The 21,785-nt window shown below is 41.1% G+C and overlaps 1 protein-coding gene across 4 annotated transcripts in view; it reads right to left on the bottom strand.

Annotated features, from left to right (window-relative positions):
* Window positions 1–21,785, bottom strand: part of LOC126092109 (uncharacterized) — a 280,658-nt gene that overhangs the window by 156,294 nt on the left and 102,579 nt on the right. The window contains exons 1-2 of one of the 4 annotated variants that reach the window (XM_049907544.1): window positions 7,231–7,247; window positions 2,323–2,424 (exon numbers count right to left, since the gene is read on the bottom strand). The exons of 1 other annotated variant lie outside the window; for it this stretch is intronic. Coding sequence is in view for 2 of the 3 variants with exons in the window: in XM_049907542.1 (XP_049763499.1) it covers window positions 2,323–2,555 (233 nt within the window). In the remaining variant the exon portion in view is untranslated. Of the gene's footprint in view, window positions 1–2,322; window positions 3,447–7,230; window positions 7,248–21,785 lie in introns of those variants that run through there. 2 more of the 4 variants (XM_049907542.1, XM_049907540.1) reach the window with 2 other exon arrangements.

Below are 21,785 nucleotides of genomic sequence, written 5' to 3'. Positions count from 1 at the left end.
ACAAAATAGCTCTAGGGCGAACGAGTGGGACCTCCCTCCACCCAGCAGTGTATCTGTGATAACCACGTTGTACGCCACGATGATCGATCTGCTGTCATCTATCAGGTTTTCTCGGGGTGATTTAATAGTTGGTTCCCGGATATGCAGCTGGGCTGTTTCGATTTTCTGCACAACATTTCACAGTCTGTCTGGAGTACAAGCAAGGAGTACATACTCGCAAAACCTGAAAAAGACGACTAGGCCGGACGTCGAAATATTGTGCAGAAAAGGAGAACAACTCGGCTGAACAAGTGTAAGCTCGCCGTTGATCGATCAGTTCTCCAGATAGTTAGCAACCGGCTTGTCTCTAACAACAAATAACCACCACCACTTCTGTTCTAACAATGATTTTTTTTACCTCACTCTCTTCAGAGAAAAAGTGTGAAGAAGGGGGCCATTCTAACACCATTTACCATACACGTTAATATTGTGTACTCTCATTTGTTCTACGCAGAAAGAATCGTCAGCAACTTAGACCCGCACTGAATGTGTACCTATGTCGCCTTCACCCAACCGAAAATACTCCGCCTCAGGACGCAACTACTCAAATAAGACGCAATAGTGCATATCGAACACATGAAAGAAATGGCTAGCTTAATGACAAAAGTCTTGTCAAACAAAACTTTAATTTCATACAGTAACTAGGTTAGTATTAAGAAATTGGTGAAATGGTGAGTCTTTGGCGGCACCTTTTATTAACAAACAGTATGGCTATGTTTATTACACCCTGGAACAAGCGGTAACTTCAAGTTCAATGTTTATTTCAACCATTCGTCTCCCAAATATCACTATTAGTCCATTTGCTGTTCACTTGAACGTCCAGTTTCAGTGCCAGATCAGGTGCCCAAACTAAATCTCCACTCTGCAGCCCACAATAATAAACAAAACTAAAATGAGAAATCTTAGAATTCTTAAGAAATGTGTTATGACAATGGTTTAAACATACTCCTAGTTATATACAGGCACGACGTTAAATGTTTCAGAGCAATTCATCTTTTATTTTGAAAAGTCAGACTGCAATGACGAATCTGTAAACATATATTTACACTATGTACTTCGGAAATACACTGAAGCGCCAAAGAAACTGTTACAGGCATGCGTATTCAAATACAGAGATATGCAAACAGGCAGAATACTGCGCTGCGGTCGGCAACGCCTGTATGTCTGCCGCAGTTGTTAGATCGATTACTGCTGCTACAATGGCAGGTTATCAAGATTTAAGTTAGTTTGAACAAGGTGTTACAGTCGGCGCACGAGCAATGGGACACCCCACCTCCGAGATAGCAATGAAGTGGGGATTTTTCCCGTAGACCTCACGAGTATACCGTGAATATGAGAAATCTGGTAAATCATCAAATATCCGACATCGCTGTGGCCTGCAAGAACGGAACAAACGACAACTCAAGAGCATCATTTAACGTTACAGAAGTGCAACTCTTCAGCAAATTGCTGCAGATTCCAATGCTTGGGCGTCAACAAGTGTCAACGCTCCACCTACACAACGAAACATCATCGATATGGACTTTCGGAGCCGAAGACCCACTCATGTACCCTTGACGACTGCATGACACAAAGCTTTACGCCTCGCCTGGGCCCGTCAACATCGACATTGGACTGCCGATGACTGGAAACATGTTGTCTGGTCGGACAAGTCTAGTTTCGAATTGTATCGAGCGAATGGACGTGTACGGGTATCGAGACAACTTCATGAATCCATGGACCCTGCATGGGGGCTGTTCAAGCTGGTGGAGGCTCTGTAATGGTGTGGGGCGTGTGCAGTTGGAGTAATTTGTAATACCTGATACGTCTAGTTATAACTGATAGGTGACACGTACGTAAGCATCCTGTCTGATCACCTGCATCTGTCCTTATCCATTGCCCATTCTGACGGACTTTGGCAATTCCAGCAGGAGCATGCGACATGCCCCACATCCAGAAATGCTACAGAGTGGCTCCAGAAACACACTTCTCAGTGTAAACACTTCCGCCCCTCACCAAAAACCCCAGACACGAACATTATTGAGCATATCTGGGATGCCTTGCAACGTGCTGTTCAGAAGATGTCTCCATCCTCTCGTACGGATTTATGGATAGCCCTGCAGGATTCATGGTGTCAATTCCCTCCAGCACTACTTCAGACATTAGTCGAGTCCATGCCAAAACGTGTTGTGGCACTTCTGCGTGCTCGCGGGGGTCCTACACGATATTGGGCAGGTGTACCAGTTTCTTTGGCTCTGCAGTGTATATGAATCGAGGCATCCGAAAAAATGTGCATATACCTACATTTTTCCAGAGTCTAGATGTAAACGTAAATGGTGACGCCGTCTGCGTAGAAGACAGTGATGCGCACGTCTACCTTCACCTTCTGCGACATTGTCAACGTTCCTGCAGCACACACGACATAGGTGCGCACTATTAGAACGGAAGCCTGCGTACACCGTTAGCCGACTGCCGGCCAGAGGCCGCAAACGGACTTCCGGTTTAAACGTGTGTCGCCACAGCTGCATTTTAATCATTACTGAACCGGTAAACTACCTCACCGTTTGAATGTTCTGCTGAACTTTAACAAGGGTGAAAAACTTGTTGATGATTCCAATAAAATATGAGTAGTGCTTATAAACAATAAAGTTTTCTACAACAACGTTGTGAAACAGGAGAGCCATAAACATACGAACGTTGTTGGAGGTTAACAGAAGGCGACCACGAATCGTTTCGTGTGTATTTCGCAGGGTGGAGATGCGCCTGCACGTACCAAATGATTAAAAATTACACTGTTGTGACAATATCAGTGCTCGGTTCAACTTTTGCAAGCCTAAACCACCACGATAATGTAATTAGGAATAACTAGATATGGTGTGAAAGTCTTCAACAACTCAGACAGTTAATGGGCAGAGTATGTGAGGTTAATTTGGCTCAGTTCTCATCACAGAACGTTTGTTCCAAGTTTGAACTGTCGCGAGATTGCACTCAGTGATTTAAGGATCGTGATACATTCAGAAAGTATGTGATACTGTATCAGTAAGACCGTTATGCAAATTTCAGACAAAATCTTCCTAGGAAGCTTCCTAGATTGATTTACATATGATAGGAACTTTCACTCTCGCAAATTGTCAGAGATCTCTGACAACTGATAGAAATTTGAACTCGTCTCGGTCGAAAACTGTAAGTGGAAAACCAAGTGAGGTCATCATAAAAAATTCATAGAATTACATACGACATGAGAATCACCTTGCAGACAATATAATAACGAAAGAACAAAAAGTTTGGCTATTTACACGCTCTCATCAGTGGTCGTTATCTAATCTTAATTGTCACAAATGCCTTGTACGTTTCTGAAGTTTGTAGAAATTGTAAGTTTGTCGAACAATGAAGTAATGAAGTGACAAAGACTGCTTTGTGGTAGTATTTTATTTCGCTGGACTAGTTTCGGGTGTTGCCCATCATTAAGGGTATCTGTATTACATAAGGCACACATCTCTTACAACTTACAGCCTATATTGTGTTTTATGAATATAAAAGACTAGTCGAATTACAATGAATTCAAAAATCACATGTGCATAAAGCACTAAAATATACACTGTAAGAGTAGTTTTAAGAGATGTGTGTATTGTGTAATACAGATACCGCTAATGACGGGCAACACCCGAAACTAGACCGGCGAAATAAAATTCTACCACAAAGCACCTTTTTCATACATTTAGTTAATAACATGACATATTTACAATTTTTACAAACGTAGAGAAATTTGTGCTGAGTGTGAGAGCAAAAACGAGGACAATTTTCAAACTGTAGCGTTCCGCAAGTAAAGAAACTCCTGTTAGATGCCTCTCCTAAACAGGAGGCTTCAAATCAACAATTTTGTCCTTGTTCCGGGACGGTACAATACTTTATTCCGTGAAACGACAAGGGTTCAGTTCCTGAACTATACTATAAGCGAAAGCGTAGCCCTGCGAAGTGAAGATGTTGCCAATTGCACTGAACTTGCAGTCGAAATATCTTCTTGGCAACATGGAGCAAGAATCAGAAGATGAACCTACAAACTGAATCTGTAGGCGCAAGCAATACTTGGCAGTGACTCGATGGAACACACATGGAGCTAACAACTATAAGGCGACAGGTTCGCAAGGACGCACTCTTCTCAGTGACACACATTCCCTTGCCTTGGGTGGGGTTTCTATTGCGCATGCACCAACATACTTTTCAGCCATACTTCCTCTATTACAGTGCCAGAGATACAATAGGCGATGACACATGGAGCATTACGGACATAAAAACAGCTCAGAACTAACGGCCGGATACTACAATTTCCACCGAGAACAATAGCAGAAGCCCAACAATGAACTAACTTTGCTAACAGATTTTAAGCAACCAACTCTTATTCATTGCAAGATGATGTAGTAACTGGCTTGTTGGCAATGCGACGCCCTGTAACGTGGTTCCTAGACAACTGAATAGTTGTGATAATTAAGGCAACAATTCAGTTCTTTCTGTGCTAAGTTGTTAGTCGACACAACGTCACTTCAATGAGAACTACGATAGCCATCACCATCTGTCACGATCTTTTAGCGTGTCTGCGACAAAAAAACATTTTTGGAACACAACCTACGACCAGCTTAGAGACAGAAATAATGACACTTTCTGCAGGACCTGACCATTTTGCAGCACAATGCTCAAGTACGGACAGCGCAAGCTGTTACTGATTTGTTTGACTGATGGGGCTGCTAAGTGCTATACCACCTACTGCACTCCCCTGACTTAATCCCTCGTGAGTTCAACTCGATTCCTAAACTGAAGGAAACACTTCACGGCATTCGATTCAAAACTGCTACAAATTCGTCGGGCAATAGGCCGCGCTGCGCGAACTGTCAACACAACTGGCACAGCTAAGACTATCCTATGACTTCCACATAGCTGGCAACGGGTTATACAAAATGTTGGTGACTACTTTGAAGGGCAGTAAAACTTTGAAACACTTATCTATTTTGTACGAACTGTAAATAAATAGTTGCCACTATTCAAGTTCCAACCCTCATATTTTGGAAGTGATGTCTGTAATGCACTCATTGGAATTTTGCAGGTAACAGCGATCAAATACAGGGAAGGGAAGGTTACCTACACTTTTTACAGGAACTAGACTACAGTGTGAAACTGTAAGGAGATGAAAGTGAAGCTGAGACGGGAGCGAGACAGGCTTGTAGCCATTCATCCCTGTGAAATCTGTACACTGAGCTAGCAGCTAGAAGAAACCAAGCTGAAATTTCCAAAGACAATTGCAGTTCAGGAGGAAGAAGAAATAAAATTGAGGTTTGTCAACGATATTTTAATTCTTTCACAGGCCGCAAAGAATTTGGAAGTGCGATTGAATGAAGTGGTTGGAGTCTTGAACTTTAAGGGTAATAGTATGTAGTCTAACAGTAAGATTGGTTGGTTGGTTGATTGGTTGATTTTGGGGGAGGGGACCAAAGAGCGAGGTAATCGGTCCGATCGGATTAGGGAAGGCAATTTTCAAAGGAACCATAACGGCATCTGCCTGAAGCGATTTAAGGAAATCACGGAAAACCTAAATCAGGACGGCCGGACGCGGGTTTGGAACGTCGTCCTCCCGATTGCGAGTCCAATGTGTTAACTACTGGGCCACCTCGCTCGGTTAACAACAACGCTACACTAAGGAAATTATATTATCAAATAAGACATTGAAAGTAGATGGTAGCACTACGAAGGTTGCGTGATCAAAAGTGATGCCTGGTATTTTTTGTGGAAACTCTAAGCTCTTTAGAGAAAACGTTATTAACATTCTACACCTTTGTTCATCAGGAATGCATATTTGCAGTCCTCTCCCCTAGAGGGTTCCGAATTGTAACTTGTAACATGGTGGTTTGTGACTTAACTACGTCGGTGTGAGAGAAACAGTGTTGTAATCTAATTTCGAATTCTACGAGCTCGTCCACACACTGAGCACCCTATCCTTCAGCCTGACAATGGGGGACCACATACGAGCGCTGCGACATCTGCAACAATCCGATGCCTTGGATTCACTGGCATCGATCATCCTTCAGAATCCCGACTTAACCCTACCCGATTTTCATTGTTTCCAAAACTTAAAGAACACCGATAATGATGAAGCGGTGCAAGCAGAGGTGATGTGCCTCCGTCAAACAAGTCAAACATACTACAGTGACGGTATCAACCAACTTGTCTCTCGATGGGAGAAATGTGGTGTTCGTCAGGGTCACTGTTGAGAAATAAATGTGTAGACATGAACAATAAGGACGTTGAGTGTTAATAAAGTTCGTTTATTTAAAACGATTTAAGAATTTTCACTTTAATTCGAAGGCATCACTTTTCAGCACGCCTTCGTAATTTGCAGAGTGACATTAGAAAGAAAAGCTTTCCTGTAAGACGGAAATATGTTTACGTCTAATATAGACTGAAATACTGGAATATTTGTCTTGAGTGTAGCATTACGTAGTAGTAAAATGTGAGCGATGAACAGAAAACACAGGAGGATAACGAAAGCTTATGAAATGCTGAAAACTGGAAGATTAGGTTGAATAACCAATGAAGAGGTACTGCATCAAACGATGAAGGAGAAACCTTTATGACACAACCAGAGTAAAAGACGCAATTTGACACATCCTGGCGCAAGAAAGTAGTTAATTTCATAATGGAGTGAAGTGTGGGAGGAAGGTTGGGTTAAAATTTTAGAGGGGCACCAAGACTTGGCTAGAGGAGGCAGGCTCAAGTGTATATAGGTTGCAGTTGGTACGCAGACATGGAAATACTTGCACGGTATAAGACTAGCGTGTGCAGAGCTCTAGTAGTATTCCAGCTGCTGACTACTATAAATAACAAGTTAATGGGTTCATTGCGTGGTAAATATCGACGATAAGCAACGCGGACAGGAATCTTTAAAGTATGTCACGTATGTGATTCGCAGAAGCTTACGGCGGGGTCAGTTGGGGGGAGACGGTTAGGGGGAGGGGGGAGGAGGGTAGCACGGGCAGATCGCGGATCCCGGCTGCGGCTGCGGCGCCAGAAGGCCGCGTGCGTGTGCCCAGGGGGCGACCCCCGCAGCTATTTTGAAAGGCGGGGCGCGGTGCGTGGCGGCGGCGCTGCCAGCTGCTGGTCCCTGGACGCACGCGGAGGCTGGCCGGCAGTCGAGATACGAGGCACAATAGGTGCGGCACTCACGGCGGACGGCACTATCGCAGCGCGGCTCGCGGCGGCACTGATCCCACAGGGGCGCGGCCGCGGACGCCTTGCCAACGGCAGAAATACACCATCCCCCCTACCACCCGAGTGCAACGCGTGCTATTGGCACCCGTCGCCAGCCTGGTGTTATGACAGCACGCCTTGTGCGTTTCTTCTCCAGAAATCTGCCTCGTCTGCCTCCCTGGATAAATCACACCCATCGCATGCTATACAAGTATGCCGCTTCGAAATATTTCCGTTCACTCAATATATTTTTAAGATTCCATCACGAGCAAATCACATTTTCCCTTTCCACCTCATATGTTTGGTGATGTTACCCTAACGCCTTAGGTGTCCCTTCTTTTGCTGTAATATACGTGAATGCTGGCTGAGAATAGACAAAACTGGGTATTTTTTCATATTCGTGTAACATATGCCTCATAATGCATTTAATTGTGATTCACTTCGTAAAATGATTTCTTAACTAACATTCAGTTACATTTCTTCGCAAGCACTCTGATAGATCTACACGAACGATAGATATCAATATAGGAGTGATAACAGTAGAAGTAACAGGAGTAAGACGAACTGAAAATATAGTCAAAATAGCGCTGACACCAAAAGTTTCATTTTACGCCTAAATTTTCACTCCGTACTAAGAACAACACTTTCAAAAAATCATTCTTCGCAGAAGGCATGTGAATAAAGTGAGCTATTGAGGCGCATGTTTTTGCTGAGAGACTTGTGAATATGATGAGCAAACCTATTTATTCACGTTCCACTCTCAGTTATGTTTTGCAGTACAATACAAAGAAACCCACTAATGATGGTGTATCATCATCGAAACATATGGGTAAAGAAGGAAATAAGTTTTAATGCCATGAGGAAATCTCAACATATAGTTTTCGTTCGAACAAACGACGACGCAAAACGCTTGCTTTCCTAAGAAAATCTCAAGATGAATATTTCGCTTCACCTAACAGTTCCATTAATTTCAGCAGTGCGGCGCAGTAATTCTGAAAGTTTTGCTCAGAGTGATCCGACAGCTGCTTTCAATAATGTAACAGCACATTACATCGCCGTCCTGAAATTTGCAGCTCCCACTAGATTAACCTATCTGATGGGTTGTCTTCCATACTTTCCGCAACTAAGCAAACATTTTGGAATCCACCGATATTTTCAGTACTGTATGTTCCGAAGCTCGTGTTTCACTAATGCGTAATAATAGTACAAAATCCAATTTTTAGCTTTGTATCTCACGTTCCGTTTTTAGAACTTTACGCATTCAGCAAAACAGAGCAGCCATCATCTACTAACACTTCTTTCACAGATGCCGTATGTTTCACGGAACCTCCAGCTTGTTCCGTTCTTTATGAAATATTTTACCTTTAAACAGTTTCTTGGTCTTCCTTGAGACTTCATTTCAATGGAGAGGTAACATTTTTCTTGGTCTTCAACGCTTTTTCGTATTAAGTTCTTTTCCGTTCAGCTCGACCAGCTCAATGAGTGTGTCTGGTATTCATACTGCAGCATTTCTCGAATCCCTACTTACCGTTCAGTGATTTTCAATTAGCATCCAATAAAATCACCTCTGCACAACTGATAAAAACATGCCGAAAACCATGTCTGACAATAACATTGCAGATGCCGTTTTGTAATTTAAACACGAAGACAGTTGTACTTACGAATGCATTAAAAATTTTCATCGTTTGTGAATCACATTTTCTTAGCAAATCAACGTTCTTGTGTTTATTTGTATGTACATTATAAACTAAATTTTAATTATCGTATTGCGTCATTTGTAAATTTCTAAATATTTCTACTTCGCTCGTCCGCGCCACGGTATAATTCAGCAGTGGTTACCCTGTAGGTCACATTTGTACACTTTAAAGTGAATCTTACTGTGCTTCCACTTTCCTCGCTCAGGGTTTCCCATTAGTCTCAGCGTCGATCGTGTGTAATCACGTAAGCGCGCTTGCATTAGACGGCACGTATAGTCACGGTATACAGACACCCCTTCTAGCAGCGGCGAGCTGAGCACAGTTCAAGGATTAACTTCCCTTCAACGAGTAAACTGACTGGAAGTAGTTGGTGTCAAATTGCAGCGGACGGCCGACGCCATCTAACACTAATAGCGCCATAATCTCCTGCAATACGTTGTTGAAGAACAACAGACTTTTGTAAAAATTGTAGACTTTTTTCACAGGATTCTGAACTGTAACATGTATTCAAGTTTAACTATGCTCTGAACATCATTTAGCTGTATTATTATCTTTATCAGGATTATGAACTCAACTCCAACAGTTGGACAATTACAGAGTGACAATTATTGAACTATGTGAAAAAAACGTAAATTAGTTACAAACTACGGCGTGAACATACCTTATTCATCATGTAAACGTCACTACAGATATTCGGATTTAGGTTATGATATGTTCGATATGCCTGCCATCGTTAGCGATGATATGGCGCAGACTAATAGCGAAATTCTGCGTGACCCGCTGAAATGTAGAAACATCGATGCTGTCTGTGACCTCACGAATGGCTGTTTTCAGCTTAGCAATGGTTTTTGGGGTTATTGCTGTACATCTTGTCTTAATATAACCCAACAAAAAGGAATCGCATGTGTTCAGATCCAAAGAATATGGCGGCCAACCGAGGCCCCAAAGCAAGAACGCGGTCCTCAGAGTGTTCTTCCAGGATATCGAACACACTCCTGCTTCGAGGGGGTCGAGCTCCTCCTTGAATCAACCACATCTTGTCGAAATCAGGGTCAATCTGGATAATGAGGACGAAATCGTCTTCCAAAAGGACTAAACTCCGCTACGCCGGTCCCAAGCCCGGGGCCTCACCATACAAGAGGTGAGGAAGGAGGAGGGGAAGGAGTAACAACCTCGTTAAAAAACCAAGGTTCACCTGGTCCGGGTGATAGCACCTTGTAAGGGCTCCTTGCTAGGACTACAGTGAAGACCTCAACGGTAGTGAAGGCGGAGGGAATAGTTCTCGGTACGGCGGAACTAGCGGAAGTGGCAACCAAAGGAAAAAATCCACTTGGCGTCTGTCTTGAAACAAGCGGCTGAGTGGTCAGCGTCTGTCCACCAGTGGTGCGGCTGAAAACCATTCCTCGGAGCTAATAACCTCGAGTATAATCCTTAGGGGACTTGTTCCCCTAACCCAACAAACAATCAACAATGGATACGCACCTTGTAAGAGGTTTTACCCCAGGGAGTAACCAATCTCCAATTTCTAAGGAAATTAAAAGTAGGCATTCGGATTCTGGGGGCCTACAGCAATGTGCGAAGGATGAGTCGGAGCATCCTGAAACCTGACTTAAGCAAGCAACAAATAAAATTAAACACAAAAATATAAACTACTTGGCAACGTTCAACGTAAACTCACTTCTAAAAACAGGAAAACTTAAAACGTTAATAAATTTTATAAAACAGAAAAACATAATGATGACTGCACTCCAAGAAACAAGGTATACTGATGAACATTCATTTGATTCAGAGGGATTCAGAATCTTCAAAGGGAAGCCAGGAAAAAGAGTTATGAAGAATGTACCCCAATTTGCAACAGGATTCATTGTAAACCAAAATATATTAAACTCGATAGCAGAATCTAAATCTGTCAATGAAAGGCTTTCAACATTAACCTTCAAATCAGTAAACAAAATGTATACCATTGTAAACTCACATGCACCAACAAATGCGAAAAACAGAACACAAAAAGAACAAACAAATTTTTTGGCAGGAACTGTCAAACACCTTAGACCAGACTTCATCCAAAAACACAATAATATTGTTGGGAGACTTTAATGCTCAAATCGGCAAAGAACGTCATCACCAATCCATAGTAGGCAAATTCCCTGCACATAAAAGAACCAATGCAAATAGAGAAAGACTTATTAGTTTATGCAGAGAACCTGACATAGTTCTAAAGTCTACATATTTCAAAAAACTCCCTAGAAAACAAACTACATGGGTATCCCCGAATCCAGTCTGTGGGGAGAAACAACTTGACCATGTTGCTATAAGCAAACTGTCTGCATCAGAGATACTCAATGTAAAAGTTGCTAAGAGCGCAAGTTTAGATTCAGATTACTATCTATCTGTCGTTAAATTCAAAATTAGACCAATATATAAAAGAAAGAGCGAATATCAACCTAAAAAGTTTGACACTCAGAAATTAACCAAGGAACACAATTTCAGGACACTTTTGGAAAAGAAAACACCTAAAACATGGGAACAACTTCAAAAATATATAGTACAGACAGCAGAAGAAACCATTCTCCTTACCAAAAAATGGAAACATGCCTGGTGGAATGATGAGTGTGACAAACTAATCCTAACAAGACAACGAGCTTGGAACATTTGGAATGCCAACAAAAATGATAAAAATAGGAACTCCCTAAAAGAAGCCCGGAAGCAAGCTTCAAAAGGCCTTAAAAAGATCCAAGTTCAATACATAAAAGACCAACTAGCATCAATAGACCAACTTCAAACAGAACAATGCTAGGGACTTTTACAAAACTTTCAAAAGTAACTTAAAGAAATAATCTCCTCCTAGTCTATTTTTCACGGACCCAAAAACGCAGAAAACTGTATACAATAGCATAGAGAACTGTAGAATACTTGCTGAATATTTTGAAGAACTACATAACTGTTATCCACCGAAAGAAAAATTTAATTTCAATATTGCAAACCCAACACCACCAGACTCCAAGCCGCCAACCACAGAATAAAAGAAATCATAAAAGAGCTTAAAAATAATAAAGCCCCTGGAGAGGATAATATAGTTGCTGAACTATGGAAGTACTCTAGTGACAACATGATACAGTGTCTATCAAAAATACTGAAAGAAATCTGGACAACACACAGATTACCACCAGACTGGACATCTGCATTAATACATCCACTACATCAAAAAGGGAAGAAAACAGATCCTAGCAATTATAGGGGAATCTCCCTCTTACTGGTGACCTATAAGATCTTGTCTAAGGCGCTTTTAAAAAGAGCAGAAGAGATACTTGACAAACAGCTAGGAGAGTATCAGGCTGGATTTAGGAAGGGAAGGTCATGTGCAGAACAAATACTAAATTTAAAGAACATAATAGAAATGAGGAAAAATCAGGAACTTAAAATATGTAATTACTTTTGTGGATTTTAAAAAAGCCTATGATTCAATTGACAGAAATACACTGCCTGATATCTTAAAAGAATTGGGACTCGATGCTAAAACAACTGCAATAACTAAAGGTACTTTGACAAATACAAAATCGAAAGTAAAATTTAGGGGAGAGCTCTCAAAATCGTTTGAAATAAAGTCAGGTGTTCCACAGGGAGATGGTCTGTCACCTCTGCTTTTCAATTGTCTTTGAGAAGGTAGTTCGAGAATGGAGGAAGGCCATCAATACTAAAGGGATTCAACTAGGGAGAAATCCAAACAAGATCACTGTCGACTGTTTAGCCTTCGCAGATGACATGGCATTGATTACAGATTCACTAGACAATGCCCAAGAACAAATAAGAGAACTACAAAAACAAGCAGCCAAAGTAGGACTACAAATATCCTATGAAAAAACAAAGTTTATGACAAACATCTGTGATGCTCCTCAAAATATTGCAGTTGACAACAACACAATACACAAAACAGATTCCTTTAAATACCTAGGAGAGTGGATTACATACAATGCCAAAGAAAAGATAGCTATAGAAACTAGAGTGCACAAAATGGAAAGAGTGTTTCATATGACCAAAAACGTTTATAATAAAAAATCCTTGTCCTGGAACACGAAATTAAGACACTACCAAACAGTGGCCAGACCTGAAGCTCTCTATGCGGCAGAAACACTTAAACTAACAAGAAATGGAGATCTTGAGAAACTAGAGAAGGTCGAAAGAAGAATTTTAAGGAAAATACTGGGAGCTAAAAGAAACGATAATGCTGAATACAGGTTAAGACAAAACAGAGAGCTATATCTGAAAACGGAGAAACTAACTGATGTCATGAGGAAGAGGAGACTACAGTTTTTTGCACATATATTCAGAATGGATAACAACAGACTAACCAAGCGGATATTCACATTACTCAATAGCTACAAATCCAAGCCAGCATGATTCATAGAGACTGAAAAGGACATTGAAAATGCTGGAGTTACAATAGACACAATAGAAAACAGAACACATTTCAGAAAGGCAGTTCAGTTCAAAAGGCAGAATTCCAGGAGAGAAAGAAAATAACTAGACGAAAGTGGACTCAAGAAGAAAGGGAACAACACTCTAAAAGGATGAAGGAAATTTGGAAACTGAAGAAATCTAATACAATGAAGAGTAGACAAAGTTGATTCATCGTACCCTCCAAATGGGTTATTCAAAAGAAAAAGAAAAAAGATTATCTCACTGATTATTCCGTGACTGGACATTGCACACCACTGTCACCCATTGAGGGTGACGAGACTCCTCGACCGCGAAATGCGGATACTCGGTCCCCTAAATGCGCCAATTTTGCTTACTGACGAACCCATCCAAATGAAAGTGGGCTTCGTTGCTAATCCACACCATATAGTGCATACTAATTCTCGTCATGCCCTGAGGCCAACCGTGCAGTTTGAACGCAAACCGTTCAGGATTTATGACGATTTCATTTCATTTCATATATCTTAATAACTGTCATCCTGTAGTATTTGTTTAATACTTAACCAGTAGAACGGATGGTATTATTATTATTCACAACAGAGAATTTTTATTTAATAATCTCTGAAGTTTAAACGACGTGTTTCGTAAAAGATGCCTATACAAGAGGCTTTGCGGTTAGGGCTATTTTAATATAAAAAAAATTTTTTTTAATTATTTTTCATTGTTAAGCTTTTGCATTCTGGGTCTGTTTTCATTGTCTTCAGTTTGTCCTATTTCGGTGTTGAACCAGCGCTGCCTAACTGAATTTTAATAGTCCTGTTTTATTTGCCGGGTTAAGTAAAATGATTACATAATCCGCTGTTCAACATTACGACATGTCTAAGGTATGCAAGCGAAGGGCAAACAATCATTATATAACGTGAATCATCAAGTGCTGTTTTGTGGAAGTTCCTAATCAATTATTTTGTCTTAACACATCGAGGCAAACCATCTGAAGGCCGATTACTACTGACCCTCGCTGGTGTTGACGATCTTATTGGTATCACGCTAGTCTCATTTGGGGCTTACGTAAGAAAGTCTCATTTATAGCCAAACGGTTTACAACAAACTTCATTTTGGAACAGCTTCACTAGGAACTAAATCCAGTAGCAGCATCTTCTCACGATGCGTTCAACTGCACCTTCTGGAATTGAAATCTCTCCCTTTAAATATAGCCAGGTGAAGTACAACTTAGTACTTTACATTCTTATGTTTTTTACCAATTCGGAAACATTTGCCTTAGAAATTTTTGACACAGTGTACGATCGTTTGTCTTTTGAAAATATTTTAACGGTAGTTTTTTGGCAGAACATTTTTCTAAAGCAGTGAGACAAAAATAATATTTTTCTAAAGCAGTGAGACAAAAATAATTCAGCGCTAATTATCAACGTCGTCTCTCTCTCTCTCTCTCTCTCTCTCTCTCTCTCTCTCTCTCTCTCTCTAATACCAGACAGTGCTTTAAATGACGTCAGGATTTCTTTTCTTTTCCCCTTTCCAATAGCATCTGGACGGAGTCATGTAACAACCTTCGCATCTACACATTATCACCGTTAATAGTAACTGCACTCTCAAAGACGTAGATAGGAGTAAACTATGACCGACAATGCTATAAAAAGAAAAATCCGTTATACCTTAAACATACTAACAAACAACATGCCTACACAGTCTACATATCATGAGCAAAGTATCTAAGAATCTTTTGAGTGTGTAAACCCACAGCATTTAATACGATTAATAACCCTTTTAATTAAAGATCACTCATAAAATTACATTAATGTTGTCGAAAGAGGTTCGTCCGTATTAACCAATATTCGGAGGTAATTTTTTCTGTTCCGCATTTTACTTAACGCACAATAATGAAATGATTGAGATCTGCTTCACTGAGCAAGTAGCTCATCGGAGTTTTCTTCGATCCGATTAAGTAAACGTTTAATCGAATGTACTTCATCGTTACGTAGCTTGTCTTTTCAGATAATGAAATTAAGGGGATTTTTTTACTGTAGCAGCGAGACAGAAAATTGACGTTCTACGGATCGCAGGGTGGAATGTCAGATCCCTTAATCAGGCAGGTAGGTTAGAAAAATTAAAACTAGAAATGGATTGGCTTAAGTTAGATATAGGGGTAATTAGTGACGTTCGGTGGCAGGAGGAACAAGATATCTGGTCAGGTGAACACAGGGTTAGAAGTACAAAATCAAATAGGGGTAACGCTGGTGTAGGTTTAATAATGAATAAAAATAGAACCACTGGTAAGCTACTACGACCAGCATAGTGAACGCATTGTTGTAGCCAAGTTAGACACGAAGCCCACACCTACCACAGTGGTATAAGTTTTTATGCCAACTAGTTCCAACAATGAGATTATAGATACGATAAAAAAATTACTCAGATAGGTAAGGGAGATGAAAATTTAATAGCCACGTGGGACTTGAATTCTATAGTAGGGAAAGGGAGAGAGGAAAAGTAGTAAGTGAATATGGACTGGGGATAAGGAATGGAAGAGGCAGCCGCGCTATAGAATTTTGCGCAGAGCATAACTTAATCATAGCTAACACTTGGTTTAAAAATAATGCAAGGAGATTATATTCGTGGAAGAGGCCTGGAGACGGCGCGCGCCCGTGGGAGGACTCGAACTTCCGACGGTGAGGGCCACGCGAACCGTGGCAAGTCGCATCAGACCACGCGGCTACTGCAGAAGAATGCTGAGGATTAGAAGGGTAGATCACGTAACTAACGAGGCGACACTGAATAGGATTGGGGAGAAGAGAAATCTGTGGCACAACCTGACTAAAGGAAGAGATCGGTTGGTAGGACACATTCTGAGGCATCAAGGGATCACCAATTTCGTGTTAGAGGGAAGCGTAGAGGGTAAAAATCGTAGAGGGAGACCAAGAGATGAATACACTAAGCAGATTCAGAAGGATGTAGGTTGCAGTAGGTACTGGAAGATGATGAAGCTCGCACAGGATAAAGTAACACTGAGAGATGCATCAAATCTGTCTCTGGACTGAAGACCACAACAAAAGCAGTGCATACTGTGATACTTTATGCCAGATGTACTTCGTTTCACTGTTGATTTAGCTGGAAGTCTTAAGGTTTCACCTACGTTTATTGCCAGTTTCGCTAAATCCTTAGTTTTTTCATTGTGAGATACCACTATACGTATTGGAAACGGCCATTTTTGTAACTACAGGGAGCGACAGCTCTTCTGTAATTTTGTACAGAAACAGACGGAAGCTTTAAGAGTCGAAAGATGTAGAAAGTAGTGGAGAAGGAGTGTGACAAGACTGTAGCCTATGCCCCACGTTACACTACCTGTTCATACTAACATGCAGTGAAGGAAACCATGGAGAAATCTGCGTAGGGAATTAAAGTTCAGGAAGAAGAAATGAAAAATTTTCGGTTTCCCCTATAATAACGCAATGATGTCAAACATCAGAGGACCAGCAAGACCGGATGAACGGTCTGGAAAGAATCTTGGAAACGGATTATGAAATGAAAATCAACGAAAGTAAAACAATGGTAACAGAGTATTGTATTAAATCTGGCGATGTTGAGGAAATTAAGTATTGAGATGACCAGCAGAGTAAAAGACGATAGCAGGCACACTATAAAATTAAGTGTCTGAAATCATTTTCTGAAACTACTTATCTGGTGTGTAGCCTTGACAGACAAGAAGCGGTTAACTCCCAATGAAGAGGTACAGACAGAATTGGTGCGATAAGAAATTTATAGCACAACTACAAAAAAAGACCGGTTAATAGGAGGCATTCAGAAGCACCAAGAAATGCTTAATTTGGTCGGGGGGGGGGGGGGGGGGGGAAGGGAGAGAATGGAGTGGGGGGGAGGTTAAAAATTGCAGATGAAGATCAAGGTCTGACCACAGACTTCCACATGGTATATTGGTGCTTCAATTGGTGGATGCTCCTCATAACATCTCATCTCTGTTTTGGCGAGTCTGTTGGCGATACATCCACTTAGCCTTTACTTTAACCCTTTGAGCCCCCTGCGATTTCTACCTGAAACCGTATTATTTTGAAGTACCAATGTCTTTGCTTGAAGCCACCAATCCTATTGCTAGACAGAAACTTCTAGTGGTATATTATTGATGTCGTGTGTTGTATCAGTCACTTATAGCGTTCAAAACAATAGTCGGTGCGGAAGATTATGCTATGTGATAGGAGATTCTGACTTTTTTCTTTTTGTAGAGGCCATATTGAGTACACATAGTGAAAGTAGGTATATCTCAGTTGTTACGTAAATTTGCACTTTTACTACTGTTTTATGAGTAAAATCGACATGAAACCGATGGTACAGAACGTAGTTGTGATTAACAAATTATTAAATTTTGAGCCCATGTTTTACTGTTATTCAGCACTATAATCTGTTTTAGACGTTACGACTTCATGGACCTTTCCAGATGTAGGATTTTGTCTAGGAAAAATGTGAATTTGCTTTCAAATGTACCATATGAAATGATGAAAACAGTATGCCCCAATAATACCAAAGTGAAACCATCTCTGTAAAACAACTGATCGTTTACCTTTTCATCTTTTGTAGTCGTTGCTTACTACGATTATAAAGGTTGATCATACGAAAATTTTTTAAATTATATGTTTTCATATTGATGGGGCTAAAAGGGTTAATTTTTTGTCGTTTCCAGAAAAGGAAAGTACTCTGGGGAGCGGCTTTTGAGCTAGCAGGCGTGGCGGCGGTTGGAAGAGCAGTGGGAACGGCTGCGGACGCAGCTCCACAGGTAGCGCCGGCCGGGGCTCGGGTTACGGCAAGCGATACGAGCACACCTCCACGCGCCGCTGCCCGCCGTGGCTCCTGCCCCTACAGGGTGTGGTCCCCGTCCGCCGACCAGTTTGCGCTCCCACACACACACCCCAACGCAGCAGCGGGAGGCTTTCTCGCTGACTAAGCGTCGAGTCGCTCTGGACAAATAGGATCCCCCAGAAAAAAATATTTCGCTATTACCACAAATGTATCCATAACGGAGTTCACATCTTTAAGCTATTTTAAGGTCTTCGGTGCCATGGGTATTGTTTTTTATTCAAGAAAACGAGACGCACAGCACCACCACCTTAGTTTCCACATGAGAACAGCACATATGGCTCGGCTCGGCGGCACGTGGCTACTGTGTAAGTTAACAATTGAGTTGGCCACTGAAACGTTAAAGAACGAACACTGACCAGTAACACTGTAGCGTAAGGAGGTTATCTATGTCTGCGACAAATTAGTATCTGTTGTTAATTATTATTGACTGACGCCGGTAACGCGAGATAAAGCGCAAAGCAAATGTTTATTAACCATACTTAAGTGACAGGTAAAGTTATCAGCTGTTCATGCTTGCACTGCGAAACGATCGTTTTCGAAAAATATATCGTGGGGGACTGTTACTGAAACTTCTGAGTGTGCACCGAGCTAGTACCGGCTAACAGTCGCTCCTTATGCCGGTACTACACTATCACATTTCTTTTGCAAAGATCTTTGCCGTGGCGCTAAAAAAGAGTATTACACTGTCGTCATATTTTTTTGTCAAATTTCGAGATGGTGGAAACAACTTGTTCTTATGCGCTGCAGTTGCTAGTACCACAATTGCATTTGTGTGTGTGTGTGTGTGTGTGTGTGTGTGTGTGTGTGTAAAAAAGGAAACATACTTCGATGAAGCCATAGGATCGAGATGATAAAAGCATTCAGCGAAATTTGTTACGAGAGCTGCAAGTGGAGGACGTCAAGTCTCGTATATAAATTACTTACGAATGGATGAGAGTATTTCAGTATTTGCTCAGTAAAGTGGCTTCTCCTATTACAAAACAAATTCTCTCTTGAGAAATGTTATACCTGCAGAAGACCGGCAATTTGACACTGGGATTTCTTCACTCTAATATCACATTGCAAATTAACCAAAATAATTCCAGGAACGTGTGAAGCGATTTAAGCTACGAAAGGGGAATATGTAATGGTAAATAAATGTTTAATACACTATATGGGCAATAAGAACTATTTTTATTTTTGATTAATTTAATTAACGGAATTACTGTTCCTGCGACTACGAGACTAATAAAAAGCACGAAACCGATGAAGCGCTTTTTAACTTGTGGCATCCAGATTTGTATATGTCGCCTGCAGCATAACTGCCCATCAACGCACAATTAATAGCAAGCACTGTACCCCCATCCCCAAATCCCACCATACTCGAAGCAAGTTTGAGAGAGAGAGAGAGAGAGAGAGAGAGAGAGAGAGAGAGAGAGAGACGAAGGAACACACCATCTTAGAAACCATGTTTGCAAACACGAGACGTCACATAGCTGTAGCGACGCCAGCGCTCAAAGCGGTTACATTTCACATTGCAGTGAACAGAAGGCGAACGACTTTTATTATCAAATCTAAGGCGAGGTCCTAGATTTGATCATATTTATTTGACGACAGTCGAGATTTGACAAAAACCCCTATTACACCATCAAATTCCTTTGGCATAAATATATGACATACCAACTTTAACAAAGATATATGATGTGTAATACCGGCCTTAAGACGATCACGTCCGAGACAGGTTATTTGTTGTACAACGCTAAGTTCGTAGTCTTGCACTGGCCAAGGGTAAACCAAGGAAAACCAAAGCATGGATGGCCGGACGGGGATTAAACCTCTGTCGATTCGAATGCAGCGGCTGGTATCTATCAGCTCTCGGCTCGTTTGTATTATGCGTCACCGCAAATTTGATCTATAATATATTTCTTGTTAACCAACACAAGAACTTCGCATCTATGATATTGGCTCTGATGTAATATGTCATATGTGAAGCAAGCGACTTAAATTTCATGTCATAAATGTCATGTTCTTGCATCAAATAATAGTCAAAAATCCATCCTGACAACGGATGGAATATTTTCAGCCGACATCTTTAGTGAAGTAATATCTTAGTCAGCAATGCCTTAAACTGTTGGAACATTTAAGTTGGCAGGAGAACTTCCAGACTCGCATACTACTGTGTTATTGAACGTACGTCGATTGGGGCCCTGGTAGCACGAAGCGAATAGTCATGAAAATCAGTCATAATAGTGATGTCACCAAAATAATGTATGTGCGCCACCACAGGAGGAGGAGGAGGAGGAGGAGGAGGAGGAGGATATTAGTGTTTAACGTCCCGTCGACAACGAGGTCATTAGAGACGGAGCGCAAGCTCGGGTGAGGGAAGGATGGGGAAGGAAACCGGCCGTGCCCTTTCAAAGGAACCATCCCGGCATTTGCCTGAAACGATTTAGGGAAATCACGGAAAACCTAAATCAGGATGGCCGGAGACGGGATTGAACCGTCGTCCTCCCGAATGCGAGTCCAGTGTGCTAACCACTGCGCCACCTCGCTCGGTACCACCAAAGGTAAAGAGGATAAAATAACGATAAAAGCAATCTCTTACCTTATTAGTACGGTTCTGGCAGTAGCTTTACAGCAGATTTTTTTGTTTTTGGCATATATGTTAACATAATAATAATAATAATTATTATTATTATTATAGTAAGTCTTTATTCTTTTGTGATTAACCCATAAAAATTATGTTCCATAGCAGAAATTACGTGCATTTGTTAAAATCCTCATGTACTTCACTCCACGAGAATTTTAAATGCTGTGGTGTTTCCTATCTGACGGTTTTCCGAAACGCGTGTACAATAAAGATTATAGCTCTGTAATATAGCAATGATACAATCACCGGGGATTAAGGAACAGCTAAAGCCGCAGTTATTCCTAAAAGCATTTATTCAAAGAGCTGACAGCGCCTACTCCAATACGATCACATTCCACAAATTCAGCCAGGAGTAGTAGTCCATCTGGCAACGCGAAGCTCCGGTAGTGTTTAGAGCTTTTTTGAATATGGTATTCTGGGAGGCAATGACAATATTGAAAAGCGCAGTATTTGGGTTATTTGACATTAAATGCGTGTTGCATAATGTTGAGAGGTAGCTACCACTGAAAGAATAAAGTGTCACAATTTTTATTTATTAATCGCTTTCGGACAGCACGCATACAGCTGGCCTTAAAATTATTTTTTTAAAACATTTGTGTGACAGTCTGAACCATTACACAATTACTCGTTACCTCCATTTAACACGAAAATGTTCTAAGAACCAACGTAAAATACATTTTAAAAAACTTTTACATACAGTGACGAAATATTAGTTTATTGAATTTCGTACAAAGGCGTCTCGACGTTTATTCCAAAGGTAAGCTAATAATCCTCATTACGAGCAGAGAAGTCTCTTACGAAGGTATTTGCAAGAAAATGCATCTCCATATCGCCACAACGATTCCTAGTTGCTCGTAATTAGGAACAGCTGAAACCGCCGTGATTCCCAAAGGAAACATTTGTCCAAAGAG

The sequence above is a fragment of the Schistocerca cancellata genome, chromosome 7 (assembly GCF_023864275.1).
Source record: "Schistocerca cancellata isolate TAMUIC-IGC-003103 chromosome 7, iqSchCanc2.1, whole genome shotgun sequence".
Taxonomy (NCBI): Eukaryota; Metazoa; Arthropoda; class Insecta; order Orthoptera; family Acrididae; genus Schistocerca; species Schistocerca cancellata.
This window is presented reverse-complemented; position numbering and strand designations above follow the sequence as displayed.